General features: G+C 38.4%; 1 protein-coding gene across 16 annotated transcripts in view; it reads right to left on the reverse strand.

The window, feature by feature from the left end:
- LOC102900749 (serine protease 55-like) overlaps nt 1–16,618 on the reverse strand; it is a 59,596-nt gene that overhangs the window by 14,078 nt on the left and 28,900 nt on the right. For 4 of the 16 annotated variants that reach the window (XR_006596553.1, XR_006596552.1, XR_006596555.1 and 1 more), the window contains exons 3-5: nt 15,585–15,777; nt 14,692–14,951; nt 13,561–13,703 (exon numbers count right to left, since the gene is read on the reverse strand). Coding sequence is in view for 10 of the 16 variants with exons in the window: in XM_045055629.1 (XP_044911564.1) it covers nt 13,085–13,381; nt 13,561–13,703; nt 14,692–14,951; nt 15,585–15,777 (893 nt within the window). In the remaining 6 variants the exon portion in view is untranslated. The other 12 variants (XM_045055632.1, XM_045055633.1, XM_045055631.1 and 9 more) reach the window with 6 other exon arrangements.

The raw sequence follows: 16,618 nt of genomic DNA on the forward strand, positions 1-16,618 counted from the left end.
AGCCTGAGGTTCTTTCCAGAAAATATCCCCACCCTCATCCCATCAAATGCCATAGATAAGTAAAGTAAAGTTTTTCCAGAAAGTACCTTCACCCCCATCCTATCAATGATGAGGGTGGGCATAGATGAGGAAAGACTGAAGCAAAGAAGCGAAGAAGAAAGTATGTTCATCCCTATATTTTGACTCCATTAAAGCAATAAACTGATTGTTCTCAAATATCAGCTACTGTGAGTACTGCTAAATGATAGCTCATGATTTTGTATTTTTGTCTCTTTAAAAGATAACTATTTAAACAGAATTAGAAACCATTCTGTCTCTCTCTCTCTCTCCCTCCCTCTCTGGTTTATAACATAAATAAGCAAATTGTATGACAACAATAGAATAGGGGTTAAAGGTGAGGGGAAGAAGTGTACTATTATAAGGATTTTTATACTAAATATGAATTGTTATATTATATAACAGTAGTCTGCCATAAGTTAAAGATGGATACTGTAAGCCAGGGTAGCAAATTTTTCTTTAAAGAACAGATAGTAAATAGTTTAGACTTGTGGGCCATATAGTATTTATCACAAATGCCCCACTTTCACTGTTTTAGCTTGAAAGGAGCCATATGCAATGTAAATGAATGGGTGTGGATGCCTTCCAGTAATAGTTGATTTACAGAAACAGACCCACAGGCCATAGTATGCCAACTCCTACTATAAACATTAATTCAGTCACTAAAATAAAATAAAAAAAAAGAGTTCTAGCTAGTGATCAAAGAAAGATAATACAATGGGATCATAATAAATACTTAATTAACTCAAAAGAAGCATTTTAAAAAGGACAAAGAAAGGAAAAACAAATTGTGCAAATAGAAAACACATAGCAAGGTGCTAGACTTAAACCAATCATATCATTATTCACATTAAATATAAATGGTTTAAATACATCAATTAAAATGTAAATGTGGCCAAATTTGGGTAAAACAGTGACACCCAAGTATATCCTGTTTACAATTAAGTCACTTCAAATATAAAGACAGAAATTGATTAAAAGTAAAAGAATGGGAAAAGTTATACCATTCTAAAACTAGTCAAAATACAGATAGAGTGGCTATATTACTATTAGAGAAAATAGATTTTAGAGCAAAGAATTTAACCAGAGTAAAAGTTATTTCATAATTAAAAAGTGACCAATTAAGAGGGAATAACAGTCATAAACCCTGTGCATCTAACAACTTTAAGAGACCCAAAACAAAAACTGATAGAATTGCAAGAAGAAATAGAAAATTTTAGTCACAGATTGCAATACTCCTGTCTCAATAATTGGTAAAATAAGTAGACAGAAGAAAAATTTCTATATGAAAGGCATTAACTATATGATCAACCAACTTGGTCAGTTGGCCAGTGACAAAATACATTTTCCCCCCAATCACCCCAGAGCATTTGTCAACATAGACTATATCCTGGATCATAAAAATAGTATCAATGAATTTTAAATAATTGAAGTTATACAAAATGTATGTGCTATGACCACAGTGGAATTAAATTAGAAATCAATAACACAATAATATCTGGAAAATAGCCCAATAGAAACCACATAACACACTTCTACATAACTCACAAGTCAAAGAAGAAACCAAAAGGAAAAATAGAATGCATTTTGAACTGACTGAAAATGAAACTACAACATATTAAAATTTGGGGAAACATGCTAAAACATTATTTAGGGGAAACCTATAGTACTAAATCTCTATATTAGAGAGTAACAAAAGTCTCAAACCAGTGAACTCAGCTTCCAATTTATAAAATTAGAAAAAAGCAATTGAAAATCCATATAAGTAAAAACTAGGAAACAATAAATATATCAAAAATGAAATAGAAAAATAGTAGAGAAAATCAGTAAACCAAAGCCTGATTCTCTGAGATCAATAAAATTGATATACCTATAGTCAGACTGATGAGGAAAAAAGAGAGAGAGACAGATGGCACAAATCACCAACATCTTATGTTAAAAGGACACATGTTAAAAGGAAAATAAAGGTCATACAGATATTTAAAAGATAACATTATGAAAACACTTTATGCCAAGAAATTTGACAACTTAGATGGAAATAGACAAATTCTTTGAAAAATACAAATTACCAAACTGCCAAAACTCACTCAAGAATAAATAGATAATCTTAATAGCTCTATATCTATTAAAGAAATGAAATTTGTGCTTAAAAACCTTACAACAAAGAAACTGCCAAGTCCAGATGACCCCACTGGTAAATTCTACAAAACATTTACGGAAGAAATAATACCAATTCAATACAAACTCTACTAGAAAGTTGAAAAGGGGGGATTATTTCCCAACTTGTTCTATATGAGGGTCAGCACTACCCTGGTATCAAAATTAGACAATTACAAGAAAACTTCAGATCAATATCCCTCACCAGCGTAGATGTAAAAATCTTAAACAGATTTTAGTTAATTGAATCCAACAATATATAAAAAGGAAAATAAACACAGTCAATTGGAGTTTAGCCTAGGAATGCAAAGTTAGTTTACCATTCAAATTCAACCTTTGAAACTACACAACTCTGATTAAAGAAACAAAATAAATCAAAGAAACATAAAATATATAAAATGGAGAGATATCCCCTATATGTGGATAGCAAGATTCAATAGTGTCAAAATTTCAGTTCTTCCCAACTTAATCTATAGATTCAACACAATTCAAATCAAAATCCAAGGAAGTTCTTTTGTAAATATTGACAATCTGTTTCTAAAATTTAATTGGAAAGGCAATACACAAAGTTGAAAAATGGAGACTACTGGACTTAAGACTTACTGCAAAGCTACAGTAATCAGCACAGTGTAGTATTGACAGAAGAGTAGACAAATAGACCAATGGAACAGAAATAGATCTGTGCAAATACAGTCAACTGGTATTGAAAAAGGAGCAAAAAATTTAATGGAGAAAAGAGAGTCTTTTCAACAAATGTTGCTGGAAACACTGGACATTCAAAAAATACAAAAATATCAAAAATACCAAAAAACTGAATCTAGACACAGACTTTATGCCTCTCACAAAAATTATATCAAAATGGATCATAAGCATCAATGTAAAATGCAAAATTTTAACATTCCTAGAAGATAAAATATGAGAAATCCTAGGTGACCTTGGGTTCAGTGATTACATTTAAGGTACACCAAAAGCATGATCTGTGAGAAAAAACATTGATTAAAATGGATTTGAGTAAGATTAAAAACTAATGCAAAAGACACTGTTAAGAGAATGAAACAACTCACAGCCTGGGGGAGGGGAAGTAGACATCTTTGCAAAACAAACATCCGATAAAAGACAGCCAAAATATACAAAGAACACTTAAAACTCAACAATAATAGGAGGAGCCAAGATGGTGGAACAGCTTGGAAGTTTTTTGTGTGTCTTCTGTACATTAAATAGAGCCAGACCAACATTAAACCATCCTGCATACCTAGAACACTGATTGGAGGATTACACAACAATCTGCACAACCTGAACCACAGAATTCAGCGGTACGTGGCACAAAGAGTTGAACTTGGGGAGAGAGAAGCCGGGGCACACAAGGAGCCACTTTTGTGGGTGGAGAGGAGGGAGACCAGGGGAAGAATACAGAAAAAGCACCCTTACCCAAAAGCAGCTGGAGAGAAAGTAGAAAATTCAAAACAGTCACAGGGACTAAACTAAAAAGGGAGAAAGGAGAAAGAGAGGGTTGAAATTCCATTATCATAAACAAGGGGAGCACAAAGGCTGCAACTACGCAGCTCAAAACCTGGCGGTGCTCTGGTGGGAAGGGTGAATCCCCAGGAACAGAGTGGGGTCTGGGAGGTTCTCAGGCCACACGGGGAAAAGCGGTTCCACTGCTGGAAGGACATTTGGTGGAGACTGTTGAAGCTACCTGGTCCCAGCAGACCCCAGAGAACATCCAGACTGGTGCTGGAACAAAGTCATTAAGGGTGAAGACTGGTGTCAGATGTGTGCTGTGATTTCCCATAATCCCTGAAACGCTGCTGCTACACTGTCTCGTGAACTTCTTCTGGGGCAGGCTGGCACCTGGCCACAGTCTCAGGGCACTTGCAGCAGCAGGGTCCTGCAAGCGTTCCTGGGTGCAGCTGACACTTGGCCATTGTTCATTAGGCCATTGTTCGGTGAGACCCTCCCACAGAGGGGTAGAACAGGTCAAAGCCACAGTCCTTTGGAAGTAAGGGGCCAGGGAAGGCAGCCGCACATGAGACAAAACTCGGGAGAGAAGTATTGCCTGGGGCTTGGTCATGGAGAGTGAAAAAGGGGGGAGTGGAGGAGAGCTAAAGACAGAGAACAGGTACGCGATTGCTATCCAGAACAGACTGGATACCTGGATGACGTCATTTTCACCACTCCCACGCATGCGCATACACACTTGTGAGCCTCACAACAATACACCCCAGTAGGCTAGCAGTGCCACCTAGTAAAGAACAGAGCCATTGCACTGAGCCCCGCCCAACTGGGCCAACCTCGCTCTTCATGAAGACAAGTCTCACCACCTACTTAGTTTATGGACTATAAAGCACTTCATAGTCTGACTTCAAGGGGAAAACGAAGGAATTTCAGTCCTATTTCAATCTGTTAGCAGGTCCATCTATTCGATTTTCTTTTTTTTTTCTCTTTTTCACTTCTTTTCTTTTTCTTGAATTCACAGAAGAAAAAATTCATTTTTATTTTCAATTTTTATTAAAAATATTTTTCTTTTTTTTTACTGTATTTTTTACTTTTTGTAAATTTTTTCAAATTCTATTTTACGTCCATCATTTTATTTTAGTCTACTACAGTGTATTCACTTTTTCAAATTTTCAAACGATTTCCTTTTTTCTTTTTCTTTTTTTCTCTTTTTAGTTTCTTTTTTTTCTTGAATATAGAAAAAGAAAAATTCATTTTTATTTTCAATTTCTATTGAAAATATTTTTCTTTAATTTTTTTCTACTATATTCTTTACTTTTGTGTAAATTTTTTCAAATTCTATTTTATTCCCATCATCTCATTTTAGTATACTTCAGTGTACATTGTTTTCAAAGTCTCAAACGATTTCCTTTTTGTTCATCCCCTCCTTTTTTTTCTCTAATCTGTCAAGCCACTTTCAACACACACACCAAAACACACCTAGCATCTAGCATCATTTTTTCAATTTGTGTGTGTGCATGTTTAATTTTTTAATTTTAATATTTTTTTAATTTAAATTTTTTTATTTTAATTTTTCTACCTCATTAATTCCTTTTCTCTGTTCAAAATGACAAAACAAAGGAATTCACCCTAAAAGAAAGGGCATGAAGAAACAACAGCCAGAGATTTAACCAACATAGATACAAGCAAGATGTCTGAACCAGAATTTAGAATCACAAGAATAAGACTACTAGCTGGAGACGAAAATAGATTAGAATCCCTTTCTGCAGAGATAAAAGAAGTAAAAAATAGCCAGAATGAAATTAAAAATGCTATAACTGAGCTGCAATCATGGATGGATGCTGCAGTGGCAAAGATGGCTGAGGCAGAACAGAGAATCAGCCATAGAGAGCACAAACTTATAGAGAATAACAAAGCAGAAAAAAAGAGGGAGATTAAGGTTAAAGAGCACAATTTAAGAATTAGAGAAATCAGTTCCTCATTAAAAAGGAATAACATCAGAATCATAGGGGTCCCAGAAGAGGAAGAGACAGAAATAGGTGTAGAAAGGTTATGTGAGCAAATCATAGCAGGAAACGTTCCTAACCTGGGGAAAGACACAAACATCAAAATCCAGGAAGTACAGAGGACCCCCATTAGATTGAACAAAACCCAACCATCAACAAGGCATATCATAGTCAAATTCACAAAATACTCAGGCAAGGAGAGAATCATGAAAGCAACAGGGAAAAAAAGTCCCTAACCTACAAGGGAAGACAGATCAGGTTTGCAGCAGACCTATCCACAGAAACTTGGCAGGTCAGAAAGGAGTGGCAGGATATATTCGGTGTGCTGAATCAGAAAAATATGCAGCCAAGAATTCTTTATCCAGTAAGGATGTCATTCAAAACAGAAGGAGAGATAAAAATTTCCCAGACGAACAAAAATTAAAGGAGTTTGTGACCACTAAACCACCCCTACAAGAAATTTTAAGGGGGACTCTCTGAGGGGAGAAAAGATTGAAAATTATATATATATATATATATATATATATATATATATATATATATATATGCAACAAGTATTAGAAAGGACCAGAGAACACCACCAAAAACTCCAACTCTACAAGCATCATAATGGCAATAAGTTCATACCTTTCAGTACTCACTCTAAACATCAGTGGACTCAATGCTCCACTCAAAAGACATAGGGTAACACAATGGATAAGAAACAAGACCCATCTATATGCTGTTTACAAGACACCCACTTTAGACCTAAAGACACTTTCAGATAAAACAAGGGGATGGAAAACCATCTACCATGCTAATGGTCAACAAAAGAAAGCCAGAGTAGCCATCCTTATATCAGACAATCTAGACTTTAAAATAATGACTGCATCAAGAGATGCAGAAAGGCATTATATGATAATCAAGGGGTATAGCCACCAAGAAGACATAACAATTGTAAACATTTATGCACCAAATGTGAAAGCACCCAAATATATAATAAATCAACTAATCACAAACGTAAAGAAACTCATCAATAGTAATACCATAATAGTAGGAGACTTCAACACCCCACTCACAGCAATGGACAGATCATCTAATCAAAAAATCAGCAAGGAAACAATGGCTTGGAATGACACACTGGACCAGATGGACTTAACAGATATATTCAGAACATTTCATCCTAAAGCAGCAGAATATTCATTCTTCTTCAGTGCACATGGAACGTTCTCCAGAATAGACCATATACTGGGACACAAAACAGCCCTAAGTAAGTACAAAAAGATCGAGATCATACCATGCATATTTTCAGACCACAACACTATGAAACTCGAAATCAACTACAAGAAAAAATTTGGAGAGGTAAAAAATACTTGGAGACTGAAGAACATCCTATTAAAGAATGAATGGGGTAACCAAGCAGTTAAAGAGGAAATTAAAAAGTATATGGAAACCAATGAAAATGATAACACAGCCAAAACCTCTGGGACACAGCAAGGTGGTCATAAGAGGAAAGTATAACAATCTAGGCCTTCCTAAAGAAGGAAGAAAGATCTCAGATACACAACCTAACCTTATGCCTTAAGGAGGTAGAAAAAGAACAGCAAATAAAACCCAAACCAGGAGAAGACAGGAAATAATAAAGATTAGAGCAGAAATTAATGCTAATGAAACAAAAAAAAATGTAGACCAGATCAATGAAACCAGAAGCTGGTTCTTTGAATGAATTAACAAAGTTGATAAACCACTAGCCAGTTTGATCAAAAAGAAAAAGCAAAGGACCAAAATAAATAAAATCAAGAATGAAAGAGAAAAGATCACAACCAACACAGAAGAAATAAAAACAATAATAAGAGAATGTTATGAGCAATTATATGCCAGTAAAATGGGCAATCTGGAAGAAATAGAAAAATTCCTAGATACATATACACTACCAAAACTGAAACAGGAAGAAATAGAAAATTTGAACAGACCCATAACCAGTAAGGAAATCGAATTCATAATCAAAAATCTGCCAAAAAACAAGAGTCCAGGGCCAGATGGCTTTCCAGGGGAATTCTACCTAACATTTAAGGCAGAGGTAACACCTATTCTCTTGAAGGTGTTCCAAAAAATAGAAATGGAAGGAAAACTTCCAAACTCTTTCTATGAAGCCAGCATTACCTTGGCTCCAAAACCAGACAGAGATTCCACTACAAAGGAGAACTATAGACCAATTTAATGAACATGGATGCAAAAATCCTCAACAAGATATTAGCCAACCAGACCCAACAATACATTAAAAAAATTATTCACCACGACCAAGCAGGATTTATACCTGGGATGCAGGGCTGGTTCAATAGCGATATTGATATTCCTCACATCAATAATAGAAAGGACAAGAACCATATGATCCTCTCCAAAGATGCAGAGAAAGCATTTGACAAAATACAGCATCGTTTCTTGATAAAAACCCTCAAGAAAGTAGGGGTAGAAGGAGCATACCTCAAGATCAGAAAAGACATATATGAACGACCCAACACTAATATCATCCTCAATGGGGAAAAACTGAGAGCTTTCCCCCTAAGGTCAGGAACAAGAAAGGGATGTCTACCCTCACCACTGTTATTCAACATAGTATTGGAAGTTTTAGCCTCTGCAACCAGACAACACAAAGAAATAAAAGGCATCCAAATTGGCCAGGAGGAGGTCAAACTTTCACTCTTCGCAGATGACATGATACTCTAAAGATGCCACCAAAAAACTGCTAGAATTGATTCATGAATTCACCAAAGTTGCAGGATATAAAATTAATGCACAGAAATCGGCTGCATTCCTATACACCAACAATGAAGTGACAGAAAGAGAAATCAAGGAATCGATCCCAGTTACAGTTGCACAAAAACATCATAAAATACCTAGGAATAAATCTAACCAAAGAGGTGAAAAATCTATATAGTGGAAACTATAGAAAGCTTATGAAAGAAACTGAAGAAGACACAAAAAAATGGAAAAAGATTCCATGCTCCTGAATAGGAAGAACAAATATTGTTTAAATGTTGATACTACCCAAAGCAATCTACGTATTCAATGCCATCCCTATCAAAATAACACAAGCATTCTTCACAGAGCTAGAACAAATAATCTTAAAATTGGTATGGAACCAGGAAAGACCCCAAATAACCAAAGCAATCTTGAAAAAGAAAACCAAAGCAGGAGGCATCACAATCCCAGACATCAAGCTATACTACAAAGCTGTAATCATCAAGACAGTATGGTACTGGCACAAGAACAGACACTCAGATCAATGGAACAGAATAGAAAACTCAGAAATGGACCCACAAACGTATGGACAACTAATCTTTAACAAAACAGGAAAGAATATCCAATGGAATAAAGACAGTATCTTCAGCAAGTGGTGCTGGGGAAACTGGACAGCAACACGCAGAAGAATGAACCTGGACCATTTTCTTACACCATACACAAAAATAAACTCAAAATGGATGAAAGACCTCAATGTAAGAGAGGATGCCATCAAAATCCTCAAGGAGAAAGCAGGCAAAAACCTCTTTGATCTTGCCCTCAGCAACTTCTTACTCAACACGTCTCCGGAAGCAAGGGAAACAAAAGCAAAAATGAACTACTGGGACCTCACCAAAATAAAAAGCTTCTGCACAGTGAAGGAAACAATCAGCAAAACTAAAAGGCAACTGACAGAATGGGAGAAGATATTTGCAAACGACATATCAGATAACAGGTCTGTATCCAAAATCTATAAAGAACTTATCAAACTCAACACCCAAAAAACAAATAATCCAGTGAAGAAATGGACAAAAGACATGAATAGACACTTCTCCAAGGAAGACATCCAGATGGCCAACCGACACATGAAAAAATGCTCAACATCACTCATCATCAGGGAAATACAAATCAAAACCACCATGAGATACCACCTTACACCTGTCAGAATGGCTAACATTAAGAACTCAAGCAGCAACAGATGTTGGGGAGGATGCGGAGAAAGAGGATCTCTTTTTCACTGTTGGTGGGAATGCAAGCTGGTGCAGCCAGTCTGGAAAACAGTATGGAGGTTCCTCAAAAAACTAAAAATAGAACTACCCTACCACCAGCAATTGCACTCCTAGGCATTTTTCCACGGGATACAAGTGTGCTGTTTTGAAGGGGCACATGCACCTCAATGTTTATAGCAGCACTATCAACAATAGCCAAAGTATGGAAAGAGCCCAAATGTCCATCAATGGATGAATGAATAAAGAAGATGTGATATATATATACAATGGAGTATTACTTGGCAATCAAAAAGAATGAAATCTTGCCATTTGCAACTATGTGGATGGAACTGGAGGGTATTATGCTAAGTGAAATTAGTCAGATAAAGACAAATATCATCTGACTTTATTCATATGAGGACTTTAAGAGACAAAACAGATGAACATAAGGGAAGGGAAACAAAAATAGTATAAAAATAGGGAGGGGGCAAAACAGAAGAGACTCATAAATATGGAGAACAAACTGAGGGTTACAGGAGGGGTTGTAGGAGGGGGATGAGCTAAATGGGTAAGGGGCACTAAGGAATCTACTCCTGATATCATTGTTGCTCTATATGCTAACTAATTTGGATGTAAATTTTAAAAAATTAAAAATAAAATAAAATAAATGTTTTTGCAGGATTTAGGTGCCTGGGTGGCTCAATAAGTTGAGCATCTGATTCTTGATTTCTGCTCAGGTCATAGTCCCAGGATCATGGGATTGAGCCCTGTGTTGGGCTCTGCACTGAGCATGGAGCCTGTTTGCTTAAGATTCTGTCTCTCTCTCTCTCCCTCCCTCTCTCTGTCTCTCTCTTTCTGTCTCTCTTCCCCTCTCCCCTTCCCACGCATACTCTCTAAAATAAAAAATAATAATAAAAATAAAATAAAAACAAAATTTTTAAAAGAATGACTCAGAGAACTTCTTAATGAATATGCCCTGAACCTTACCCCTAGAGCTCCTAATTTTGTAAACCTGAGATAAAGTCCAGGAATCTGCATTTTTACCAGACATCCAGGTTAATTCTAGTGGGTATCTGAAACACTGTCCTAATATATAAGCAGCAAAATTAAGAGTAACCTCATAGATGCAAACCCCAAAGACCTTCCAGGGAAAGCATAATAGCCTGAGAAGACTAGAAACAGAACAGGGAAGTATCTCTCAATGGCATGACAGAGAAGATCTCACAAGTCCCTCCATCTGTAGGATAAAGGGCATCAATAAGTGTGGTGTTTTAGTATTATAAGGGCATTTCAGATTCCTTCTTTTTTATCATTCAATATTTGGTGTGAGTTACATTTTGTTGAACTCCAAAGAGAACTAGCCTATATTATGTTTTTCTCAGCAGCTCTAAGAGATGACACTTTATCAATGTGATGATTTCGTCTGTCAACTTGGGTACCTTATAGTACCTAGTTGTTTGGTAAAGCACAAGTCTAGATGTTGATGTGGAAGTTTTTGGTTTTTTTAAGATATGATTAACATTGAAATCAGTAGACTTTGAGTAAAACAGATTACCTTACATAATGTGGATGGGACTCATCTAATCAGTTAAGAGAAAATACTTAGGTCCCCTGAGGAGAAAGGAATTATTCCTCCAGACTTTCCTCAGACTCCTGACTGCAGCATCAATCTTTCCCTGGGCCTCCAGTCTTCTGGTCTCCCATACAGAGTTCAGACTTACCAGCCCCCATAATTGCATGTGCCAATTTATTCTATTCTATTCTATTCTATTCTATTCTATTCTATTCTATTCACTTATTTGAGAGAGAGAGAGAGAGAGAGAGAGAGAGAGAGAGAGAGCGAGCAGGGGAGAGGGGCAGGGGAGGAGGAAGAGAGGAGAGAGTCAGAGAGAGAGAGACAGAGTGAGATAGAGAGAGAATCTTAAGTAGGCTCCACATGTAGCACAGAGCCTGATGTGGGCTCAATCCCACTACACTGGGATACTGACCTGAGCTATAATCAAGGGATAGATGCCCAACCAACTGAGCCAAACAGGTGTCCCCCAATATCTTTCTTTTTTTTTAATTTTATTTATTTTTTTAGAGAGAGAGAGAGAGACAGAGTGTGAGGGGGAAGGGGCAGAGAGAGAGGGAGACACAGAATCTGAAGCAGGCTCCAGGCTCTGTGCTGACAGAGCCTGAAGCAGGGCTTGAACTCACAAGTGGTACCCAGGGCTCGAACTCACATGCCTGCGATCATGACCTGAGCCGAAGTCACATGCTTAACCAACTGAGCCACCCAGGCGCTCTCCCCCCACCCAATTTCTTAAATAAAACTCTAGCTTTCTCCCTCCCCTGCCCTACACACAATTTTTTTCTATTTTTCTGGAGAACTCTTAGTAAAATAATAATATCCCATGAAACTAATCACTATGAGACCCTCTAAAATATTCATAAATTTGGATGTGGCCATATGATTGTGACTCATACACATTTGAACACATGAACTTTACATCATTTACATCCTTATATCTTTCCAGAGCCTGATACACGTTCAATATTCACAAGGTATCTGAATGAACTAATGTGTTTCTCTTTATGGACTCCAGTGGGACTGCATGTGGTTGATTGTCTTCTTTGCATCTGCTAATTCTGAGCATGTCTATGCCAGGTAGACTTAACCAAGGAAGGACCTAGAAAAGACCCTATTACTCGTCCCTGATTTCACTTTATAGCCCTGATCTTTAAACATTGTCTCACAATTTTCTAAAAACAAATTCTTATACTTTGTATTATAATCTGGCCACACAAGCTATTCTGTTTCCTCTGACTTTCTTGCCTTGAATTTTTATCCTTTCTCATTTTATGAGTAATGACTTTGGCTACTCAAGAGTGGCTCTTATTCAGTTATCCATGTCTATGGAAAAGGAAGATTTTTCTGATTCCTCCAAGCCACTTCATTATGCTAACTTTTTATTTGGATATATTAAGGGGAGGGAAAGAAAGGTGTGGTCTTTAAGTGCCAAGTCATAATCATCCCACTTTCAACTCCAAACAGGACAAGAAACCCCTGATCATAACTCTACCATAGACCTTCATTCATAAATGGCCCAGTAGATGAAAGCATTTGTACCTCAGATGGGGAGCTCTCTGTGTTGGGGGGGTCTATGTAAAGCACTGAGCTGACAGAATTAAAGCTGGTCATTAGCTAGGTTATATTGTGTTCCATAAGAGAAGTAAAAGAAGTTACTTAACAACACAAAATGTTGGGGTGATGAAAGACTTCTTTTTAGTGTTGTATTTGGTCTTTCTTCATTAGATTTGTGATATTTGGGAGAACTGAATCCATGTCTAACTTCCAGGGTCTAGCATAGAAGCTAACTCATAGTTTATGCTCCATTGATGCTTGTGTAAATATGGGAGGGAAGAAAGGAGGAGGAGAAGTGAGGGTGGGTATAAAGTTTAGTGATTTGATTTATCACCAGTAAATATGGTCACAAGCAACATTTGAGAACCCAAACCCAACAGTAAGGGATACTGTGGAACATGAGGCAGGGAGCTTCTCCAGGCTCCTGAGATGGTGTAGGCTTTTCTCTCCTTTTCTGTCTCTTCCTGGATCCATGGAATAAATTGAGCCACAGACACAAACATACCAGGCCTCCCCCTGAAGCCAGATCTTATGCCCCAACTGAAGACACCCACTTGGAAGAGCCTCTGGGTTCCATGGATAGTACAGACCATAGGTGCCCCACTGTCTCCCTGAAAATGAGAGAATGAAGAAGGTACAGTCTGCAAGGAATCAACAGTAGCTCTAGCAAGAGGGCAGGATAAGAGGGTCCTAGTGATATGGGTTAGGGGCTTCACTCCTGGGCTTTCTCCTGAGAACCTAGAAAGTAGAGGGGCATATGGAGGATGGGGCTGAGGTAGGGGCCAAGTACCTGGCAATTGCCTTTGGTGCCTGGTTCCTTCCAAGCACAAACCATGTTCCTGGAGAGCTTATCTACCCTCTTGCTGCATTCTCTCCAGCTAATCTGCAGCACTCTCATCTTCTGCAGGTACATGTTTAAGTTGTCATGTTGGTCTGGGAAATGAGGAAGCTAGTGTGAGAATGAGTGCCAAATCAACCACTGAAGGTGACAAGCCTATGAATGATCAGGGTTGAAGTCATGGAATGATGCAAACACTTAGCAAATCACAGTGTAGGAAGGCCTTAAAGGTGACCTAATGGAATGCTCCACTCAATCCAATAAGTGAATTCTTCATTTATGCTTATATTTATTCCTTTTGGGAAACTCATTTCCTCTGGAACAGCCTACTAACCCCCCTAGCACCAGCTCCTGCCATAAAAACATAGGATGAGTTTTCTCCATGCCCCCCCCCATCTCCCCACAGCCATGCTTGGTCCTTGTGCAGAGATTCAGAATAGCCCAGTTTCTTAGTGTTGTCCAATGTCTCTGCCAGGCCAGTGGAGGAACCAGGAAAATGACACACCTGTAAGAGCCAACTTGTGGAAGGTAAACAACTAATTCTAGAGGAACTTCTGGTCTTCCCCCCATCCTACTCCCACCCTCCCAGAGTTTCTCCCTGTTTGGCCAGCCTTGTGACCTGGGAAAGGAGTGGAGTCATTGATGACAAAGATTGGTTGGGGAATCACTGGCTCAGTTAGCTCAGGATGATGGTCAACATGGACTTCATCAAATGATAAACATATGGGGAAGTGCACATTGTAAAATAGTCCATGGAGGAAGAATCCAAACTGGCTTTCTAAAAGGCCTCTGGGCTCCAAAAAATGATCACTCTCATGTTTTGAGATTCTTCTATATTCCAGGCTTTCATTAGGGACCTTACAAGTACAATTGCATCTAATTTAATCCACATAATGGATTTGAGGGTGACATTGCTGTCATTATACAGATGAGAAAAGGTAAAGGTGAGTAAGGTGAAGGAGCTAGCTAGCTCAAGATCGCAAAGTTAGAGTAGTGAGGCCAAAATCTTCCAGAGCAACATGCTTTCTAGCCAGGGAAGCCTAAATGTAAGCTTTCTATGGACTTTTAAGGGAAGGCACATACCATATTCATAAGCTGTCACCCACTCTGCCATCCAACATCTGTCCCAGATCCTTTCCTTCTTCTGCAGGCAGATGGGCATTTTGAAGTTAGTGAATTTTACTGGTGTGGCAAGCAGGAGCAGGGAGAGATCACTGTCAAGGTGGGATGGTTTATAATCTTTGTGAATAATTATCTTCTGCACTTGCTTTCTCTCCAAGCGGGCATCGCTGAATATTCTGGTTCCCATGACCACAGTAACATTTCCCAATGCCACTTCTAACCTAAAAAATGAATATAATAACTCCAAACTATAATAATACTTACACTGTATTTCACACTTGTAGACAAATTTATCAACAGTACAATTTACAACTGAATACTGAAAAATCCAAAGCAGTGGATGTGCAGTGGCCTAGAGAGTGGCTAGAGACAAGAGTGGCAGAAGTCAGCAGCCCAGACTCTGAGCTAGTGAATAATCAGCCCAGGGAAATTTCCTGACTCAAGGAAATGGAATGAATCCATCCAAGATAATAGAATGTGAATTCCTTGACAACAAAGAGTTTGACTGTCTTGTTTACCACTATATCACCAGCACTTGGAATAGCACAATGGTAGGTGTTCATGAGTGTGTGTACAATGAACAAATACAGTGTATTGTCTACACATGTGGCAGACAGAAGGGAAGACTTGTACTTATTTTCCATTACTGGGTGCATAGGTACAACTAGAAGTCAACCTTTGGATATGGCTCACTTAGAAGAAGAAAGTGGGTGTAGAGGAGATACTTTCTGGTACAAAGCCAATGGGAACAAACTGGGTTCATAAGCCTTGTGCACTAACCCGTTAAGCTACCCGGCCCAGACAAAAGGTAGAGAAGATTTGATGTAAATTAAGACAACGCTTCAGAAACTTACAGGGTTCTTGGGAAGCAATGTGCGGCTGTCAAAACCCACCACTGATGTATGATTGAGCCTCCACAGAGGTGTTTCCGTGAGATCTGGATACTCACTTGCCATGGGAACTCACCTTCCTGGACTTCAAACAATTCATGGAATCGTAACAATGATGAGTTTGAAAAGGCAGGTCGGTGGCCACATTGAACTCTGTCTGAAAGAGAAATGGAAGAGCCATTTGTACATAATGAGCACTGAGAAATCCTTTCTATCTAATATTCCCAGCATCTTCCTAGCTTAGACTAGTGCTAAAGTTGAGTGAAATAAGTGAGCAGGCACAGAGGGGACAGGTCTCAGAAAACACTAACAAAACACACCTCCAATGTCTGTCCCTCACATTCAAAAAGAGCCGTGAGACCTGGAGAAGTCAGGGTGGAGATTCATTAGAGCTGTTAAGGGGTTGAGGTGACAATATTAAATGGCTAAAGATATGCAGGATCCATTCAGGAAATTGCAACCATGCAGAATTGGAAAAGGAAGAGTTAATATCAAGAATTTAAAACTATAACAGAAGAATAACTACAAAGGGCCAAGAGGACTCCAAGAATACCATAAAGTTAGGGGAGAGTGAAAGGACTCAACTTGGCAGGGGAGCTCCTCCCCAAGGTTGGGGTTCAGAAATCACTAGAGAATGTGTGTTTGCAGCCCAAGGGAAAATAGAAGTTTTTAAGTCCCTATTGCTATTAAAGCAGGAAACACCCCTCTGAAGTACAGCTGGAGTGAGGTTGGAACGTCCCTTCTAGTAACAAGTAGACAAGAGCAGGTGGGAACTTAGGTGTCAAGAGACTGTTCATCAGCCAGGGGTGTCAATGTCTATGTTGGAATTGCTGCTGTGAGGGGGTGTAGGAGACTGGAAGGATTGGGGGAGCTGATCAAAGAAAAAGATATGACCACAAGGTGGCAGTAGCACACACATGCTTTATTTGAACAGGTCTGCATGCAGTAGAAGCCCATTAACAACCTGAGACCATCCAGGAGCTAAGGTATGAGAGCTA

Source organism: Felis catus, chromosome B1 (assembly GCF_018350175.1).
Source record: "Felis catus isolate Fca126 chromosome B1, F.catus_Fca126_mat1.0, whole genome shotgun sequence".
Classification (NCBI taxonomy): domain Eukaryota; kingdom Metazoa; phylum Chordata; class Mammalia; order Carnivora; family Felidae; genus Felis; species Felis catus.